The following is a 20,626-nucleotide window of genomic DNA, read 5'->3' as shown; positions in this document are numbered from 1 at the left end:
ATCTGACAAAATGGGAGACACATCAGGGAGGTTTTCACTCAAGTCACACAGAAGAAACTAAGAGAATTTTCTCAGAGGTGGAAAATTATTGGAATGAAATACATTTACAGAGCTTTCATCACTTGTCTCCCCAAAGCAAAGTAGGCATTTTCAGGATCCCATCAAGTTCCTGTGCTGGTTGAGATTTTCAGCTGCATGCAGTCCCAATCTCCTTCACCAAGATGATTCATGCATTTCATACAAGCAAGGATTTACCATCAAGGAATCCAAGTTGAGATGTGATATAGTAGTAACAGCAAAAAACCATGTCTTAGAGACAAAACAGAACACTTGCTCTCCCAGAGAAGCCAACTTTTAAAGCATGCAGCTTCACAAAATGGTTAAGGAAGCCAAATTAACATTGTGTCATAGGAAGGTCCTTCCTTCCACCCTGTTCCTACCTCATTTGTAGACACAGATTCCTACAGATGACCTTGCACCACCTCTGATGTCTGACTGACCATTCACAAGCCACTTCAATGAGCTAGTTCTGTACAAACTACATTAACTGACCAAAAAAAGCTCCTTTTCTGCCAGGTTAACAAACTAGATCAACTCCTGCAAGGAGTACCAAAGCCTGGTGGCTCCTTTCCTTGTGCCTGCTGCCTGCTCACAAATCTTGAATCCACATTTCACGGCTGAACCAGCACGCTCAAACTTGTTTGTGCTCCAAAGCCCACACACCACTTTTTTTGGCCTAAAAATCATATATATCACAGCCAACCTTTATGTTTACAAATGACAGCCTTGAATCATTGTCCTTGTATATATTGCATTCAAGGTATTTTCCTTAGAAAAAAAAGCTTGCCAAATAAAATTCAAATGCATATTTAAGCCCCCCTAATTCCCACATGCTCAAATTAAAAGTTACAGGTCTGACAGATCTTCACTGCCTACCTCTAGTTTAGACTTCCTCACTCAAATTCACTTGGCTGAAATACAGTTTTATGTTATTTTCCACAGTCTCCAGGGCTTCCCCCCATCCTAGAAGAAAGGCATTTTCTTGAACCACACTGCAGAGAAAAATGCAGCAGGAAGCCAAGCCATCCTTTCACTTGGAAGGGGTTTAAACAAGAAGATTCCAAACTGTTTTCCAACAAGTCCAGCCCCACGCACTGGCATGAGACCCCATTCCCCTGAATTCACCAGGGATGTTCCTACTTCTACCTCCCAGGGAATCTGACAGCCACAAAACTCCAAAAGCTTCTGACATTAAAATAAATACACAAATAATGAAACCTCTATTTCTTCATCTTTGCAGCCGTTAACACTGCAATTAGAGCTCTCCAAGGATGCACTTCTCCCCTAATGAATCCCTGGAAACACCCTAACAGGGTGCAGGGCAGATTAGAGAATCCCCACAACACAACTTGGTGAATTGATGTCTCCCCTGAGCAACACAAAGCTGGGCCTAGAGACAGTAAGCTTTTTTACACTGCCTTCATTTTGAAGCCTTATTAACAAATTAAATGAGAAATAAATACATCTCCCTCTGGGAACAGGAGAAAAAAAACCTACATTTTAGTAAGGAGCCCAGACACCTTTCCATAAATCTCTTGAAGACAGGAAAGAGACCAGAAAAGCTTACAAGTTCATCAGCTACCATCTGAGATTGTGGCAGAACATGAACTAAACCCAAAACCACCAAACTGGCAGCAGGTGAAATTGAGCTCCTCAGTTTTCTTGGAGGCTGCTCTGGTCCCTGAGCCCTTGTCTCCCAGAGATGTCAAGCTTGGAAAAGATGTTTTGCCAAGACAGCACAACAGCTGGCATGACACTGGGGAAGAAAAGGAGTCTCTTTGCTTTTGCTGGTCTGCAGACACTCACATTTCCTCTCTCTATAAGCCAGGATGGCTCACAGATAGCTGGAGCACCAGTGCTGACTCCTAACAAGAGCTTTACATACCAGTTTCCTTCCTCCTCCCTATAAAAAAAGCAGTGGGATAACAAAGGTGAAGCAGCAGTCCCAATTAACTACCTTTTTTACCTAACATTTTTGTGCCTCCTCTTGGAGACCATATGGTCCAAGTTTACAGCCAAGAATAAATCTCTTTACCCACTCCTGTTTGCAGTAACAACCTTAACGTTCTTTTAATGCAGGTTTGGGTGGATGCATTTCCTTTCCTCTTTATGTAAGTAAATCAGTGGGATATGCCTAACCTGCCTCCTAAAACTCAACACAGGCCATGAAATCCAAGCAGGCAGAGTAAAAGATAATTCATGGTCTCAAGTGAAGCCAGGTGGATTACAACTCCATTGGCAAGCACGCACTCAGCATCTGCATGCTTAGAAAAGACTCCAGGAATTGTCTGAATAACCAAAAACTGTCATGCATGCTCGATGGATTTTGAATATAATTCTTCAGGTAAACTTCTAGAAGAAAGCAAAGCCATCAGTGCACCTTAGAAACTAATGTATTACAGGACTTTAATCAAGCATTGCTCCATAATTAGACACACTTTTCCCTGCACAAAAGTTTTTTTAAAGCCAAGTATCTAATGCCTTGAACCTCGGTTATACTTAAGAAAATAAACTTTAAAAGACATTCATTATTCTTGAACTAAGCATTTCCTTACTAAGTCCCATCCTAGAACAACTTTTAACTGCTAATTTATCATCCTCCCTCCCAGTGACAGGGAAGATTTATAGTGGAAAAGGCTTATTTAACATGACTGTGATGCCAAAAACACATGGTGTTAACACTTTTGGCAATATTGGTCAAGAAGCAATAACCAAGCAGAACAAACTACTAAGAAACAAACCCCAAAACACCCATTCCCACAATTGTAAGGCTTGGCAAGATTCTATTGGAATGAACTGCAGTGGAATCCCAACCTGAAAGTTGTTTATAAAAGACCAAATGTCCAGTTTCATCCTCTTGCAGCCACCTGCCTGTCCCTTATCTCCACTGCAGCACTGCTGTGCTTATCAGCACTCTGATCCCACTCTGCCAGGAGCACATTCCAGAGCGTCCATGGGAGAACTGACCATGCCAAACATGCTGCATTAGGAGAGAGCCACTGTGAGTTTTCTAACAGAGGGTCAAGCCACTGACACGGGCAGAGATGCAAAGGATGAGGGAGGAGAAATGCTACCTGCATGCTGCTGCCAAAATCCAGAACCCATCTGATGGCAGGGTCAAGGTCACAGTAAGCAAAGGACTTTCACATAGCATCTACCTCAGATGAGATTTAAATTAATGAAGTGAGGAAGAGGAGTGAACAGCCAAACCTCCTAAGCACAGGATTTCAGAGCAAGAACCTTCACTGCAGCCATCTGTCAAAAAAGAAAGAAAAAACACTACATCTGTTGCCCAGCAAGTTCACTTATAGTCTGAGGTGTGTTTTTTATATAAGAGGTGAGAAAAAAACAAAAAAAGAGGGGGGAATATAAACCATGCTAAAAGGAATGGCTCTTCTAATTTCTTTCTAATCAGAGGGCAAGAACCACCTAAAAACATCAAAGTGGAAACAACCTGGCTGACAGAGGGCATAAGAAGACAACTCTCACAGTTCTTCAGAATGGAAAACAGTCACAAAATTAATAAAATGAACTCATGGTAAAACCACAAGCTTTCTGAAACCCAGATGAAACAAAGATCTGAAGACTTGATGACAAATCATCTGAGCTAGGTAAAGGCTCGTCAGTATTTTAAAAGTCAAGGTATTTTGCACAAACACAAATCACATCACTAGAAGTTACTTCATTAAGTGAACAGCACAGTTGATAGAATAGGAAAGATCAGGGCTTTAGGGAAGAAACTACCAGGAGGCAGCACTGAAGGTAAAGTGAAAATATTCCTTCAGAATGCCTGCAATGCAAGAAAGCGCAGCTGAAGCAGGAGCGCATTAACCCACTATTCAATGAGAGGGAAAATCTCTAACAGATGATGCCAAAGCACTTGGGGCATTTTCTGCATCAATCTCCACTCAGTAAGATGGATTAGCTGGCTAATGTAACTCATAGCACAGCAGAAGGAGTAGGAGCCCAGGCTAAACTGGGAAATGCATTACAGCAACTGCTCCAAACCTCCCGAGCCAGCAAAGCCACGGCTCTGAATTTTCCATGCAGATTTATCGGCACACTTCAAACAAAAAGCTCCATAAAGGCAATGTGCTTCTGCAGACAGCTTAATGAGCTTCCATAAACCCATGGACGTGTAGTCCATAAACCTGTGGACTATATCCAGGGGTTACAGCATTAGGAGTAGTTCAAGGTTTTCAAATCTGGTAGGTGCAATCTTTACTCTTTGAAAAGTGACTAAAGCAGTTTTGGATCATCTCTGCTCTCTGCATTAAGTTCCAACAACCTAAAGAAGGATAAAAGCACCTGCCTCCAAACAGTAGGAAACAAGTACACAGGAAAACACAGAGCAGAGTCAGGTTTACCATCAGATACTGGGAAGATGCCAAAATAATCTGAGAAAAAACCTATCTTCTGCATATTTCAGATAACGGAACAGATGTGATCCAACACACAATTTCTTGGGAACAAATCTTACCAAAGTAATACAATTCCCTTCAATAACACAGTAACAATATAAGCAATGAAACAGCAACTACAGGCAATAATAGTTTTGGTTTAACTAGACTTTTGACACTCTTAAACTGACAGTCATAGAATCAAAACAGAAGCGGAACATACTGAAGTACTCGAGGTGATTAGAAACCCACACCCAGAGATAAGCTATCACTATTTCAGTCAGAGAGAAAATTGGGAGCAAGCCCATTCACATGGCTCTAATCTTTTCACATTCTCCACTGTTACAGAAAGTAACCAGGGGAAGAGCTATTTAACAATTAACTTACTGCAGGCAACTTCACATTTTGCTCTGCTCACTTGGATTTCTTATGGCCACAAGCAGCAATTTCCAATATCTCCCAGACATTTTGTCCACAAACTCCACATTATAAAATATCAGGATGTTAACAGAATAATCTCAATTTCAAAAACTTGGATGGAGGGTCTCAGAATCCAAAGTCACTTGAAGCAAAGTGCAAAAGTCACCTGAAGTAGCAAGCTGTTTAACAGATCAAAAAGATGATAATAATAATTATCTCCACAACATAACATAGAAAGCAAGCTTGAATTCTGTTCTGCCCACAGATTATGCTGAGTCCTTAAGTGCTAAAGAATCCAGAGTTTATGCTCAACATAACTCAAAAGTATCACTGAAAAAAAAAAAAGAAAAAAAAAAGAGAAAAAAAAAGCCACACATCAAGGTTCATCATCCTGCCTGGATAAAATGCAGATATGAAAAGAACACAAAATGATTTTAACTCTGGTTGTTGTACTAATGACTCAGATGAAACACCAGGTCCATCTCCAATAAAATGCAAACCAAGTGGAAAAAACCTAATAAAACCCAGTGAAAATAACCACCAAGTGTAACAACAACAAAAAAATTAAAAATCACTGAAGAGAAGGGACTGAAACAATGGGATTTCTTCAGAGTGAAAAACACCAAAGAGAAAGCCCTCAAAACATTCCAGACATTTCTACAAAAGAGAAGTAATAAAGAGTTCACAAGTGTATAAAATTCACAGTGGAGTTCTTAAATGCTTCAATTACAGCAAATAAATTTAGATTGGAAATTAGGAGCAGCATTTTCAATGGTAAGAACTGCAAAATATCAAAATAGATTGCCTAAGGATAAATATCCATCAGAAACTTATGTTAGCTCGTTTGCTTTGGGAGCTAATTAAACATTCCTTCCTTGTGACTGAATTATGGTGAATTTATGAGAACAAGTGTAAATTACCTCCTTTCATTCACAGGTGGGTCATCTGAGCTTCCAGCTTCTAGATGAGTTACTATGGAAATTTATTAACCACTATTAAGAAACAACTTCCACCACGAAGGCTTTGTATATGGAAACAATAAGAGATATACAACCCTGAGGGAACTCTGGGAAGGAAAACACAGAGGAGAAGTGGCACACTTGAACCTTAATAACAACAAAAACAAACCCAGAGATACTCCTCTGCAACAGAGATGCAAACGAGCTGAGGGCAGCAGAGGCAGCCCTTGTGCAGAAACAAGAAGCAAGACAAGAACATCAACCCCAAACACGATGTCAGCAACTGCACCCAGTAAAGCAGAAAACATCATTAATTTTCTAAAGCAAAACTTAGCTACAAAAAAAGCCCAAAACAAGTGAGAAGCAGTGCAGGAGAGCAAAGTGAGACATGCTGTCCTCTGCTGGAAGCAGCTCTGGAGGAGCCTGAAAGCACATCAGGACCACTTTGATCAAGTCCTTTGATCTTTGGTGAATGCAAGATCGAGGCATCATTTTACACCCACACAAAAACAGGGCTGCTGCCTTTTGGACTCCAGCACTGCTGTCACCAAAGGGACACTCCTGAGGCCACCTCTCCTACACCACCACACCTTCATGGCAACAGGAGTGCTTGCAGGACCACAGAGAACAAAATGAAAAGTAACACCTTTTTTCCTAAGACAATGAGATAAATCTTTTCTTGTGATTGATTTCCTTCATCCTGTTCGCTTACAACAACAAACCAAGGCAAGCAAAAGCTCTTAGGCTGCATCTTCTCAATGTAATTCACAGGTAGTTTAAAAATAGACACATCACAGGAAAGATGACAAGACCAAAAAAAAGAAAAATTCGAAAGGGCTGCTACTGCAGTACTGGACTTCTATGGTGTATATCCAGAAAGAATTTAGTGTACAGCCTTTTAATTTCCACACTAACTAAGGTCTCTAGATCTGAACGTGAATGAGTTCAGGCTGTTTGTGACTGAAATCAGCAAGATTACCTGTGATTTAAATCAGCAAGACTCAGCCCTGGGTACTATCCAAGGGTTGAGTTTTGGGAGAAAAGGGAAAAAAGTAATGACTGTTCTTGGGGGGAAAAAAATAAAACAGAAAAAACCACGTATGAGTTAAGACTACCATCAGCACAGGTTCGCAAATGGACTTTCCAACATTTAAACCAGCATCAAACTTTCAGCAAAGCACTCTTCATTCAGCAGAATGAACACATTAAAAGAAAACGTCAAAACGCCATTTTTCTTTACTACTCGAGCACAGTTTTAAACAAGAAATGTCTAACTCCATAGGAAATGTATTTCTCCCTGCGTTCCCCGCTCCGCACCCCGAAGCGTCCCAGCCCCGCGGGCCAGGAGCGTGTCCCGAACTCACGCGTGTCCCGTGGGTTCCTTCCCGCTTCCCCCGGGAATTTCACTGCGGGGAAGGCACCGGGAGCAGCGCGTGAAACACACACCGGACCCAGCCCGGGCTGACACGGACCCTCCCGGGGAGGAAACGGCGGCACAAGCGGTCCGGAGCCACCCCGCAAACACCGCTCGGGTCTGGCGGAGCCGGTGTCGCCTCCACCCCCGGCCCGGCGGGGGCAGCGACCCCTTCCCCAGGCCCCGCTCCGCAGAGCAGCCGGGGCTCCGGACCGCGCCCGCTCCCCCCGGAGCCCGGCGCCACTCACAGCGTGTGCCCGCAGACGTTCACCATCAGCTTCAGGGAGGGGTTGCGGTACTTGGTGGTCTTGCACCGCGGGCAGCCCAGGTCGTCCATGGCCGCCTCCCGCTCCCTCCCTCCTCCCGCCGCACCTTCCGCCTTCCGGTGCCGCCGCCAAAAGGCGCCGCCGCCGCGCAGCGCCGCCCCGCGCGTTCCGCACGCGAACCGGCCCCGACACCGCCCGCCCGAGCGGGAGCGAGCCCGGGCGGCAGCGCCTGCCCGGCGGCGGGGCTGGGGCTGTGCGGGCCCCGGAGCTCCGGCTGTGACAGGGGGAGACGGCGGACACTCGCCCATGATTAACCAACAGGAACCACAGAATCCATTACTTCGGGAGAGACCACCGTGTCAACCGGAGCACGGCACTAAGTGGCACGTCCAGTCTACCCTTACAGGGATGGTAACTCCTAGACAGCTCATTCCAATGTTAAATCACCCTTTCTGCCGAGAAATTCTTCCTAATGTCCAGCCTAAACCTCCACTGGCGCAGCTTAGGGCTGTGTCCTCTCATGCTGCCGCTGGTAGCCCGGGAGCAGAGCCCGACCCCTCCGGCTTCAGCGTCCTTTCAGGGAGTTGCAGAAGTGATAAAGCCACCCCTGAGTCTCCTTTTCTCCAGGACAAATACCCCCAGCTCCCTCAACCGCTCCGCACAGGACTTGTGCTCCAGACCCTATGCCAGCTTCGCTACCCTTCCCTGGACTCACTCCAGCACTTCAATGACTTTCTCGAAGTGAGGGGCCCAGAAGTGGACACGGCAAAACTCCCTCAGCCCCACTAACGACAGCAGCGGGAGCGTTTTAACCCTTTCCCTTCCAGGGAAAGCCGCAGGTGACGGAGCCGCCGCTTCCCGGGGGCTCCAGGTGGAGATGGGGGGGAGCGGAGAGAGGAGCGCGGCCGCTTGATTGACGGTTGCCATGGAGATGCCGTAGCCCCGCCCCCCCGGCGCGGCGCAGCCAATGGGAGGGCGCGGCCGGAGCAGCGGTGGGCGGGGCCACATAGTCTTGCGGCGGGTGCGGGAGTCGCGGCGGGGGGAGCGGCGGAGCGCGGCCGGGATACAGCAGCGATCCCGGATGGTCACTGCGGGGCCGGGGGAAACCTGATCGGCTAGAGCAGGAGGAGGAGAAGAGAGATAGGAAGGGGGGAGAGGAGGAGAAGGGAACGCGGGGGGGGGGGAGGGAGGAAGGAAAAAAATCCCCACAAGAAAAAAAAAAAAAAGAGAAAAAAAAAAAAAGGAAAACAAACCGAAACATGTCTTCTGCCTCCCCCGCCACGGACGACATCGTGATCGCGGTAGAGATCAAGGAGGAAAATGTGATGGAAATGCTCTCCGAAGCCCCCGACGGGCCCGCGCCGCCGCCCCCTCCCGCCGCTGCCCCGTTCCCCATGGAGCATGCAGGCTCCGCTGCCGCCGGCGAGGAGGGAGCCGCGGAACAGGTACTGCTCCACACGGAACTCCTGGCCAGGAATCACCACGCTGCCTCCTCTCCCTCCTCTTCATCTTCTTCTTCCTCCTCATCCTCCTCCTCGCAGACCCCCCTGGCTTTCTCCCCGGACCACGTCGCCTGCGTGTGCGAGGCGCTGCAGCAAGGTGGGAACCTGGACCGCCTGGCCAGGTTCCTGTGGTCTTTGCCCCCGAGCGATCTGCTACGTGGCAACGAGAGCCTGATGAAAGCCCGGGCGCTGGTGGCTTTTCACCAGGGCATCTACGCCGAGCTCTACAGCATCCTGGAGAGCCACAACTTCGACTCCTCCAACCACCCGCTGCTGCAGGAGCTCTGGTACAAGGCTCGCTACACCGAGGCGGAGCGAGCCCGGGGCAGACCCTTGGGGGCGGTGGACAAGTACAGGTTGCGGAGGAAATACCCCCTGCCCAGGACCATCTGGGACGGCGAGGAGACGGTCTACTGCTTCAAGGAGAAGTCCCGCAACGCGCTGAAGGAGCTCTACAAGCAGAACCGATACCCCTCGCCCGCCGAGAAGCGCAACCTGGCCAAGATCACTGGGCTGTCCCTCACCCAGGTCAGCAACTGGTTCAAGAACCGCAGGCAGCGGGACCGCAACCCTTCCGAGACCCAGTCCAAAAGGTGAGGGAAAACTTTTCCTCCCCGCCCCCTCTCCCGCCTGCCTTTCCCTCTCCCGGCTCTTTCTTCCCTTGCAAACATGGCGCTTACCTTCGGTGCGCCTCGTCCTCCCCTCCTTCCTCCTCCCCGCTCCCTCGTTCCCAACACACCCACCCGGCCCGGGTGTGCGAGGCGGCGCGGGGAAACTTCCCGGACCCGCGCTCCCGGGGGAGCTCCCGGCACGGGGGAGCGGCGGGGCGGACTCCCGGGAGGGGACGGGACGGGGGTGTTTGGTCCCCCCCAGCTCCTTGTTTTTATTCAATTGTCGCGCCTGACAGAGTTAATCATTGACGGCCGGAGGACGCGCGGGGTCCCGGCGCTCCCTCTGTTTTGAAACCTGACTCGGGAGCGGGCCGGGCTCGGGTTTCAGCGGGGGAGCGGGGCCGGTTCCCGGGGCTCCCGGCCGCGCCGCGGGGCGGGAGAGCGGCCCCGGCCCCGCTCCGCCCGCGGCCCGGGCTCGGCTCCCCCCGCCCCGCGGCGGGGGCGCGGGCAGGTGGAGGTGACCTCCCCGCTCCCGCCCCCCGCCTTCCTCCGGGAAGGGACGGGAAGGGGGGAGAAAGCGCGGGGAGGAGGGGGGAGGAAGGGAGCGGGGAGAGAAGGAGGGAAAGCGGCCGGCGGAGGGGGCCCCAAGGCATTTCTCAACCAAGGGCGCGATTGTGCCGCCGCGGCCCCTCTCCGCGGGACACATCAAAGGGCGAGGGGGGAGGGAGAGGAGAGCGACCGAAAAATGCAGCCGAGGGCGGACCAGTCAGCGAAAAAACCCGGCGCAGCCCCGGGCGGAGGCACAAAGGCCGGCCCCCATCCCTCCGTCCCTCCCCCGGCCGCCGGGCACGGCCGGAGGTGGCTCCGCCGGCTCCGGGGGCAGCGCGGGCCGGGGTCTCCCCCTTCCCCCGGGCCGGGGGCGGCTCGCTGAGCCCGCAGGGTCCGGCCGCGCTTCCCGGCCTTGCCTCGCATGCCAGCGCTTTGCCAAATGGCCGCGGCCGGTCTCACACGTGTGGACACCCCGGGCCGGCGCAGAGGGGCCCAGGCAGCCCCCTTCGGTCGCCGGGGTGGAGGAATTTATTTACAACTCCATAACCCAGTCTGTAAAGTTTCTCCTTTGGCGAGTGTTTGGTCTGATGTGTTCTGTTCTAAGAAGCCTCTTCACGTGGCTTGAATATTCGTTTAAAGTGGGTTGTAAAGGTAAAACACAGAAAAAAATGGTTCATAGAAACTCTAACATACTTGTGTTAAAGCAAGAAGTGTCCCCCTTGGTGCAGAGATCCTGGTACTCAGTGGTAATGCAATGGTAATGCAATGTCATCTCTCCATCTTTCCCATAGCGAGTCAGATGGCAACCCTAGCACAGAAGATGAATCCAGTAAGGGGCGGGAGGATTTATCTCCCCATCCACTCTCCAGCTCATCCGACGGCGTTACCAGCCTCAGCCTTCCCGGCCACATGGAGCCTGTCTATATGCAGCAACTTGGAAACACTAAAATAGCCTTGAGCTCGTCTGGTGTCTTACTGAATGGGAACCTCATGCCTGCCAGTACCTCTCCTGTCTTCCTCAATGGTAGCTCCTTTCTTCAGGGACCCAACAGTGTCATACTCAATGGACTCAGCGTGGGCACTTCGCAGACTGTTACCTTAAACTCGCCCAAAGCCGCGTCGAGTGTTGTGAGCAATGGGGTGTCCATCACTGACATACTGTCCTCATCGTCATCAGAAGATGTTAAAGACTTCAAACTCCTTCAGGCTTCAGTCCCCAATGCCACAGCAACCTTCAGCCCTAGCAACATCCCAGTCACTTTCCCAGGATTGATACCGAGCTCAGAGGTGAAAAGGGAAGGCGTAGAAACTGCTGCTTCCCAGGATGGAGGCTCCGTAGTTACTTTTACTGCTCCTGTCCAAATAAACCAGTATGGCATTGTCCAGATCCCCAATTCAGGAACAAATGGCCAGCTGCTGAACGGAAGCATTGGTTTTTCTTCTCTGCAGCTGCCTCCAGTTTCTGTGGCAGCTTCACAAGGTAAACGTTTTGCCTCTTGCAGTAAGAGGTATGAGAAAAAGTTGGAACCAGGCACACTTAGCATTTTAGCAGCTCAGCCATGGCCACACACAAATAATACCCTTTATAGTGGGTTATGCTTGTGTGCAGACTGTTAGATGGGGCTGAGCTCCTCTGTTAAGAGCATGGAAGGAGGTCTGGTAATTTACACCCCTTTCATCTCATGCTGTTCACAGAAGTCTGTGATACGAGTCTTCACTAATATCTGTAAATTTTACATCATCAATTTTGCAATCAGTAACTCAAAATATTCCCCATTTGCCACTGAATTATTTTAATGAGAAGGTTCATAAAAATGAAGATTATGGCAGCTGGAAATTGTTACCGTTGTTGTTCTTGTGGTGGTTGTTTTGGTTTTTTGTTTTCTTAACGAAGGCATTTCACAAAAATACATTTTGAATTACTGTAGACATAACAAGACCGAGCAGTTGCTTGTACATTTTCTGTTCCATAATTAAGAAAGATTAAACTTGAGGAAAACAATAGAAGTAAGCACCAGCTCGTAGATTTAAAATGTGAGGCTCTTTGGATAAAACTTCCCTCAGTCCAAGGGAAATATGTCATCACAGGTTCATGTGCCAAGTGTGCAGGCTCCTCCCCAAGTTTGCTTTAGAGTTGGTCTTAACATACCATAGTCTGAATCTTGCAGCTGGCCAGGAAGAATCCCAGGGAGCACAAACCTAGTTCTGGATTCCTTTTTTGAAGCAGATCAGTTAAAAAGCACAGTTGAACATCTTTGGTACTCATTGGCCACTTTATCTTTGATTATGAAAATGATTAAGCTGGGATGATTCTTTCTAGTTTCAGGAGCTGTGGATACTATAATGAAAGTCGGATTGTGCTCATGTGCTTCTTTGAATTTACTGTGTATAGGGTGTGAATTGTTCTTGCTGAAGCACAGGGAGGAACACTGAAGCTGTGCAATCACATTTCAAATGGGTCCACAATTATAAGGTCTTAAAATGTGGCACTCACAGGCATGAATGTTGTTGGCACCTAGTTTAACCAAGATTAAAGAGAGAAGACCTTTAGTCTGAATGCCACCTGTAATTACTAAAGCCACTTAATCCACATGCTCCAAGGCATAAACTAACAGCCAGCAAAGGTGAGAGAAAGTTCTGTCCTTTTAAGCATTGTAGGACTATTGTATTTTAAAGTCCTAAGATGCTCTTCTCTGACCATTTTCCCCATTGTTAAAAACACTGCCCACTGGAGAGTGATCGACCATATCTTTGGTGGAGAAAAAAGTTCTGGTTTTCTCGGATGGATAGCTGGCTGCCTATTCCAAGTGAAGCATGCTGCAGGCTATTTCAAATAAGCCAGTAAATAATACTGACAGGTAACTTCAAGTTACCTGGCTTTATTGTTCTAATTTACCTATATGCATAACATCTTCCAAGAAATTGTCACTGATTAAATTAAATTAATAGGGAACTAAAATATTCCCTATGTAATAAATTTATCTTTGGTGCTGTTCTAAAATATTCAGCTGTGTCCAACTGTAGTCTCTTATAATTAAACTGCTTTTGAGAAAGAGAGGTGTTCCAAGTGGGACTCAGTCCCAAGAGCCAGTATTTCTTATTTTAGGAATTACCATAATGACAGCTGACATGGCACATCTAGTGAAAACAACTTCAGGTCATCTCTGGCCACCTCTTCTTGCTTTGGCTCACTACGACATCACACGAGCAGTGCCATGGCTTTTAGCAAGGGCAGGCAGTGCTGGGTGACTTTTCACAGCTTGGTGGATGTGGTAGGATTAGGATTTTAGAAAAACATGGTAAAGCAAGGTGAGAGGGAATAGAGCTGAGTGCTTGAGGATTACCTAGTCAGACCAATAGAAATTACTCGTTTTTTGTGTTTTCTGTGCAGGTTGGCTCGGGCAGGTTCTGCCCAGCAGTAGTGCATTTCATGTGACGTGTCTCCAGTTCCCACACACAAGCTGTAGTCTGTCACTGAACTATCTTTAATAGCTTTTCATGCTTCTATTCTTAGATAGAAATTGAGTGGTGGCAACTAGTGAAGGCCAAAGCACATTCATTTTAGTCACATGGCTGGGGACTGTTTGCCCCTTAATGAGAGTCTGAAAGATACCTAATCTAATATAACAGAAACTTTTTTTTTTAACTTTCTAGAAGCAGCTTCTATTAACAGCACTGATTTCTTTGCACCAAGTTTTCTCTCACCTGCTACAAAAATTGCTTTTCAGTGTGTATGTATACTGCAAAGGTAAAAAAAACTGGACTGCATAACTCTGCCAGCTGTAATCTGTTTTCTTTTCTTTTGCTTCCCTTTCCCTAGGTAATGTTTCAGTAAGCCCCAGCACATCTGATGGAGGAACTTTTACAACTGAATCTTCAACATTGCAGCAAGGCAAGGTTTTCTTCAGCCCCCTTGCTCCGAGTGCAGTGGTTTATACAGTTCCCAATTCGGGCCAGGCAGTAGGATCTGTCAAGCAAGAAGGACTGGAAAGAAGCCTGGTGTTTTCTCAGTTGATGCCAGTCAGTCAGAGCACACAACTGAACGTCAACATGTCCTCTGAAAATATATCCAGTGCAGGACTCCAGTCCCTGGCCTCCTCGTTAGTGAATGTAACGCCCTCACATAATTTTTCCCTCACACCACCAACTCTTTTAAATGCTGCAGAACTGAGCTCTGGTATCTCAGAGAGCCAGTCCATGTCTTCACCCGTGACCAGTACCTCTACAGTGATATCTATCAGCAACACTAACTATGCAACCCTTCAGAACTGTCCCCTCATCACCAGTCAGGATCTGTTGTCCATTTCCACAGCACAGCCCGTGCTTGGAGAAGTAGTTTCAACAAGTGGAGACCGTGTCAGCCAGCCCCCTGCACAAGTGCACCAGGATTTTGGCAGAGAGCACAGGTTGGTTCTGCAAGCTGTACCAGATGTCAAAGAGAATTTCTTACCCAATTCTGAGAGTAAGTCAACTGGCAATTTAATGATGCTGGATTCCAAATCTAAATATGTTATGAGTAACATGGTTGACACGGTATGTGAAGAACTGGAAACGGACAAAAAAGAACTTGCCAAACTGCAGACAGTTCAGATGGATGAAGTTATGCAAGACTTGTAACTTCTTTCTTTTCTTGCTTTCTGTTTTAATAGATAAGTCTCCTGTTGAGGCCCTAACAAACACCTAGTGGGGTGTTTGTGGGTTTTTTGTTTGGTGGTTTTTTCATTTAAAGAAACCAGAAGAACATTTAAGTGGTCTGAATCAATGTACAGAGGAATCTCCGGCAATGGAATGAGGTTGCCACCCTTGGTTTGCATGCAGTATTCTCTTTTAAGCAGATTAAAGGAGAAAGGAAGTGGCCAGGGCAAGTACTGAGGAATGGGTACAGGTTTGGCTACCAGATACTACCCTGAAAATTTAACTAGACTCTCCATAGTACAACATACTCTTAACAGTAAGTATACACTCCTAGCTTCAGATGGAAAACAAAAATCTCACTCCAAAAGGTAGAAAAAGTGCAGTCATTTTTTTTTTTCTGTTTACTTCCAGTCCATGGGCATTGAGAGATTTCTAAGGAACTCCAGACGATACCTCTCCGGCTACTTTTATGTTGTTTGAGGTTAAGAAACAAAACAAAATCATAATATTGTTACTGGTATGTTTGCTCTTTTTTCCAGCAGACTTGCATTCAAACCAAAAATCTCACATCAATCATGTGCAGGTTTCTAAATGCTACAGCTAACATTTTGTCAATGCACCAGAAAAGGCATCGTTTGAAACTCTAATTATGCAATACAGAAGCTTTCTATCCAGTATGAATGTAAATATTGTTTCAGTTCTTATAAAGGAGACTTTTTTTTTTAATTAGTACAATGGATTTTATTTATGGTTTATGTTCCCTTTCACTTTAGACACAATGCATTGAAAAGGAAAACGTTTTCTGGCTGTTTAATTTATTTTATTGTTTGAGCAGGAAGTAAGCGTAGTTATTTCTGACAAGGTTTTACTTTTTTGTAGTTTTTTTTCAAGCAATAGACTGTAAAAGTAAAATGTTAATCACACTGAAACTAGAAAATTAATTCCCAGTCTCACAAACCCAGGAGGTCACTGTTTCTACCCCCTCTGTCTTTGTGTTCCGGGGTTTTTTTTTTGTTTGTTTTGTTAGTAATTTGCGAATTAGTTGAACACTTTTGTGTATTTTTTACAGAATTCCACGTGCCTTTCTTCCTTGTGGCCTTATCTTTGTTACTAAAGCACAGTGGCAGGAGGAATAAAAACACTGATTTGCAAATATCCGTCCTCAGGGCCAAATCCTGATGCCTTACTTCTGCAAGTGGACCCGCTGACTTGGGTGCCCCTGCTTGCATGAGTAAGAAGAGATGTGAGAGTGTTTTGGGCTTGGTGGGTGACATTTCCTGGCAGTGCAGAGAGCCAAGGGTGGGTCCTGGTCCTTCTGCAGAGGGAGCACAGGGAAAGCTCTTAGCTCCAGGCTCAGGCAGATGAGCAGGAAAGGTTGGATGTGCAGGCTGAGGAAGGGAACCCCAGGGTGTTTGAGCAAGGCCCCCAGCCAGGAGTGCAGCTGAGTGTGTATTTTTATATATCCTCCCAGGAAAAGCAGCCTGGGGATGATGGTGGGAACTGCAGCAGCCATGGTCCATGCCTGGCTGATGGTGGCAGCAGAAGCAGGTGGGCTCTGGGCAGGTGGAACAGACCTTAACCTTTCCTCCAGAGGAGTTTTTGTAGCATGGAAAAGCACATCCTTTAAGCTTTAAAATAATAAGAATTCAGATGTACAGAAATGACATGCTGTTAATCCTCGTGGGTTTGGTTTTGTTATATTTTATGGCAATGTGAATATATACAGTAACTAAAGCATGTGTTCATCCTCATCAGGGGCCTGGTCCAAAGCCTTGGGAGGCAATGGGAAATGTTGTCATAAGCTTCTGTGGGCTCTGAATCAGGCTCAGGACAAAACAAGATCACTTGTAAAGGACAAAAAAAAAAATTGAAAGGAGAGATAATTGAGGTGGCATATCCCAGTGTGTTTGTCTTGGTTTTAACTGGTTCCATGGAAAGCTTTTGGGGAATGAAGGTTTTTCCGTGCACCGTGAGCACGGCATCGGCATTCTCGTTGTAGTTTTGCACTATTTTGCCAGGTTTTCTGTGGAACCTTGAGGCTGAGCTCTGGAGTCCATGCTGTGAGCTCTGGAGTCTCCGGGACTGCAGGGAAAAGTGCAGGGAAAGGGAAGAACGAGCATGCAAGGGGAGCACTGGCAGCTGCACGGCGTGGCTGGCACTCCGCAGGCAGGAGCAGCCCATCAGCAGTTGGCTGTCCCCACGTGCTCCCAGGCAAACAGGGTGTTTGAGGCAAGCTCTTTAAAGCAGAGATTATCACAAGCAGGACATGGAGCTGTATGTTCCCCTGGCACAACTTTCCCTGACGTTCCCGGGAGCTCCGCGTGAGCAGGGAATTGGATAGTCCAGAGTTCTCCTAACTGCTCTGCTTGTTTATCTGTTTGCTGGGCCCCAGCATGAGCAATCTGTTTCCCACCTCTTCTTCACCCATGTAGCTAAGATGGTGATGACAGTAGCAGTAGCTGTATATGCTTTGCATGAAATCATTCAGCCATTTGGAAAATTGGAAATACCCTGTATCGCTGTCATTTTAATGGAGAATGTGTACTTGGCTCTGAAGGAGTTGATGGTGGATTAACATTTGGTCTGTGAGGCTCAGACTATATTTGGAGGCAAGCTAGGGAATATTTCAGAGCAGTTGTTGGTGTGATCATCTCTCTTAACTGAAGAGACTGTGGTGTTACAGCAGTACCTGTTACTTTATTTTTAATTTTTCCTTCTTTGCACTCATTGTGTTACTGAGGCTCTGAATTCCATGGCTTTGTGGCACATTGATGTGAAAAACTGTGTATGTTGTTACAGTGGCACGTTTCTTGGAGTGTCTGGTACTTGTAATAGGAGACTTCTCACTCTTCAGTGGGAGTGGAGGATGTACATAAAAGCAGTGTTTTGGGACAAAGTAAGATTAATCTATTCTAGTCTTCCAGATATCAAGTAACTTCTTACTATCTTTTACTCTTCCTTTCTTTCTTTTTCCCATTGAAAGTAAGTGTCATTCCCTCCAGATAATGTAGTTAGAACCTCATGTTTTCTGCAGGTACATATGCACAATGTAAAGACTCATTGCACGGTACAGTGTGTTTGAAATAGAAATTTAAATAAGTAGTTTTATTCCTTACAAGGGTAAGTTTTTATTTTGTGGCCCTCAGGCAGGCAGGCTCACTGCTCTCAATAGACAGCACTCAAAGCCCCAAAAAGTGTCCAGGGCCAGATCTTTGGCTGCTGTAAATAAGGCGTTGCTCCACTGATCCCAAACCAAGGATTTTTGGTGTTTAGGGGATTTGGATGCTGCCCTCCCACACATGGGAAGGCATTGAGTGTCCAAGCCCCACAGACAGCCCTTATTATCACTTTCTGTTGTTTAAATGGAAGGTATGTCTACCTGGCATACACATTCCTTCTCTTCCCTCCCTCTCTGTTATGGATGAGAATAAAGGATCTTTTCCACTTCACATATGTTTGTAACTTCTAAGTCCACTGGAAATCTTACAGAAAACATTGCCAAATTCTACTGCTTTACTAGTCCCAGACTCAGCTTTGAAAAATATGCTTAAAGTTCAAGCAAATTCTTGCAAAGCACTATGTTAAAAACCCCTCTCTTCTTTACTACTTTTGATTTAAGCTGCCTCTGTTTCACCCAGAGTTTTGCAGAAAACCAGAAACACGTTGAATTGAATGCTCTGTTTGGACTATTTGCAGCATTATCCCTGTGGTCTTACCTGCAAGGACATTTCATCAATGTAAATCACAGCTTTCTGTTGGCCAGGTCCTCAGCTGGGCTAAAGTAGCACATTTCTGTTGACTTTAATGTCCTTTGATGCCAGCTGGGAATATGGTCCTTTCATTTCACACGTGTTAGGTCAGGGACAGATTTGGCCCAGTACACAGTGGCAGCACAAACCAGAGCACAAGGCTGACACTTGGCTAGAACCAAACAGTCACAGTCTGTCAAAGCATATACCTCTTCCCATTTACTGCTCTCCCCTACCTGTGGATTCAGGAAGACTCATTCAGAAAGTGGCTTCACCCACAAGTGAGGCTGGAACTGTCGTTACTGCACTCAGTCTGAGACTGATGACAATAATGGACAGGTTCTGACTTCAAATCCTGCAAAATCACCTCAGTAACAATTCTTAGTTAAATAAATCAGGGTGGAATTTGGCCCTGTGTGCACAGGAGCTTTTCACATAGATTTCCCATGTCTGTGCACTTTTCTTAGCAAGGGCAGATGAACAAGAGGGTGAATCCCTCCAGCATCATGTGAAATATGTGTGCAGGGCTCTGGGGACATGAACTGCCCAGTGCTTTTGGTCAAGAAGAATGTCAAATAATGAAAAAGAATCATAATTTTGTAATTCTGAAAACAAAAATAATGGTATTTTTAAAAGCCATTTTTAAAATACCACTTTTGATGGTATTTTAAAAAGGATGCCTGAAGTCTTCCTGTATCTCTTAGCAGTTATTATCTTGAAGGATATTTTATACCTTAGTTGTATGTTTCATATAATTTAAAACTTGCTTCTTAAATTTCTGAACTCAAGGAGGGGGTGAATCTTCTGGCTTTCAGGATTCACATTCAGAGGATGTTTGTTCTTTTGCTGCATGTACTGTTTGTCCAGAACTAACCAGTTATTTCTCCAGTATGGGTTTTATTGTGCCTTACAACAAATATTAAATTTAAGCGGAATGTACGCGTTAGAGGAGGGAATAATCAAGAAGTTTTTACTGCACTGTTAGGTGATGCTGCCCCAGAGTGTATCATCAAACATATCTGTGCTTAATTACCCAACCAAAGAGATCTAAAGTATGTATGTTTGTTGTACTGTAATAGGGGTTTGTGCCTGGACAATTAAGTGTTTTATTTGTATTCTGAGATGATGTGAACTTATTTTTCTAAACACTATACTGAATAAACTTTATATTTATACACATCTTGTGTAAATATTTCTGTTTGGATGTCATGCAAGGGCTTTGAATTTTGAGTTGGAGAAGCAGTCTGAAGTAGAAACTTGGCTTCTAATGACTCATCATGAAAGGTGATGGCAACTAGGAACGTCTGTGCTTGCCAGGGATTTGATCTAAACCCTATTTAAACAAGAATGAGACTTTCTGTTGACTTGAGGGGTTTTTGTCAGAATTCTAAAATACTAAATTAAAAAACATAAATCTTATACCTCATATTGAACCTATTTGTGTCTCAAACTGAATTTATACCATAATTAGCTGGATACTATTAAAATCTGTTTCCACCTGCTAGTTAGGACTAAGCAGTGTTTGCTTGTGGTTCCCATGACATTGGCATGCCTTTTTTTGGGTAGGTGCACTCCTATTTGCTAAACTCCTGTTTGTTTAAATTTTTCTTTAAAATGTTTCACATAGTGTCAGACTTGGTTTTGGCAGCCTTTTGAGAACAGCTTGAAATGTATGTTCCCCTGATATTAAAGGATTTAAACACATTACCATATTACTTCAGATCTGTGTTCCAAGCACCAGCATTGCCTGGTTGTGATTTTGATGCCAAAGTGAATGGCAGTGAATCCAAATAGACTAATCTGTGCAGGTGAATAGTTCCCCTCACTGCAGCTATATATACATCAGAGATAATTAACAGCCTGCACATGCCAGCAGGAAAACGCTCTTCCGTCCCCTTAAACTGTGTTTAGGCTGTAGGAAACAAGGTGAGGTTTGAGAGTTAAGGGAATTTTTTTTAATAGATACAGTTAAAAATGTGAAATTCATTATTTTGTTGCTCACTAAGACATTACCTTGGTGTTTCTCACCATTTCTCCACCTTTCCCACCCATGGCAGCCGC

General features: G+C 45.9%; 2 protein-coding genes across 2 annotated transcripts in view; one reads left to right on the top strand and one right to left on the bottom strand.

Moving 5' to 3' along the window:
- MNAT1 (MNAT1 component of CDK activating kinase) overlaps positions 1-7,629 on the bottom strand; it is a 119,256-nt gene extending 111,627 nt beyond the window's left edge. Inside the window, exon 1 of the mRNA XM_033062360.1 lies at positions 7,502-7,629. Coding sequence (XP_032918251.1) covers positions 7,502-7,590 — 89 coding nt within the window. The 5' untranslated portion in view covers positions 7,591-7,629. The remainder of the gene's footprint in view (positions 1-7,501) is intronic.
- An 857-nt stretch (positions 7,630-8,486) lies between these two features.
- On the top strand, positions 8,487-19,742 carry SIX4 (SIX homeobox 4). The gene is given in 4 exon segments (XM_033063860.2): positions 8,487-8,596; positions 8,598-9,614; positions 10,973-11,661; positions 14,002-19,742. Coding segments are annotated over 4 exon segments (2,613 nt in total). The 3' UTR covers positions 14,799-19,742.
- Positions 19,743-20,626: the final 884 nt, after the last annotated feature.

This window comes from Catharus ustulatus, chromosome 6, assembly GCF_009819885.2.
Source record: "Catharus ustulatus isolate bCatUst1 chromosome 6, bCatUst1.pri.v2, whole genome shotgun sequence".
Lineage (NCBI taxonomy): Eukaryota > Metazoa > Chordata > Aves > Passeriformes > Turdidae > Catharus > Catharus ustulatus.
Note: the sequence above shows the minus strand (reverse complement) of the source record. Positions and strands in the feature narration are given on the sequence as shown.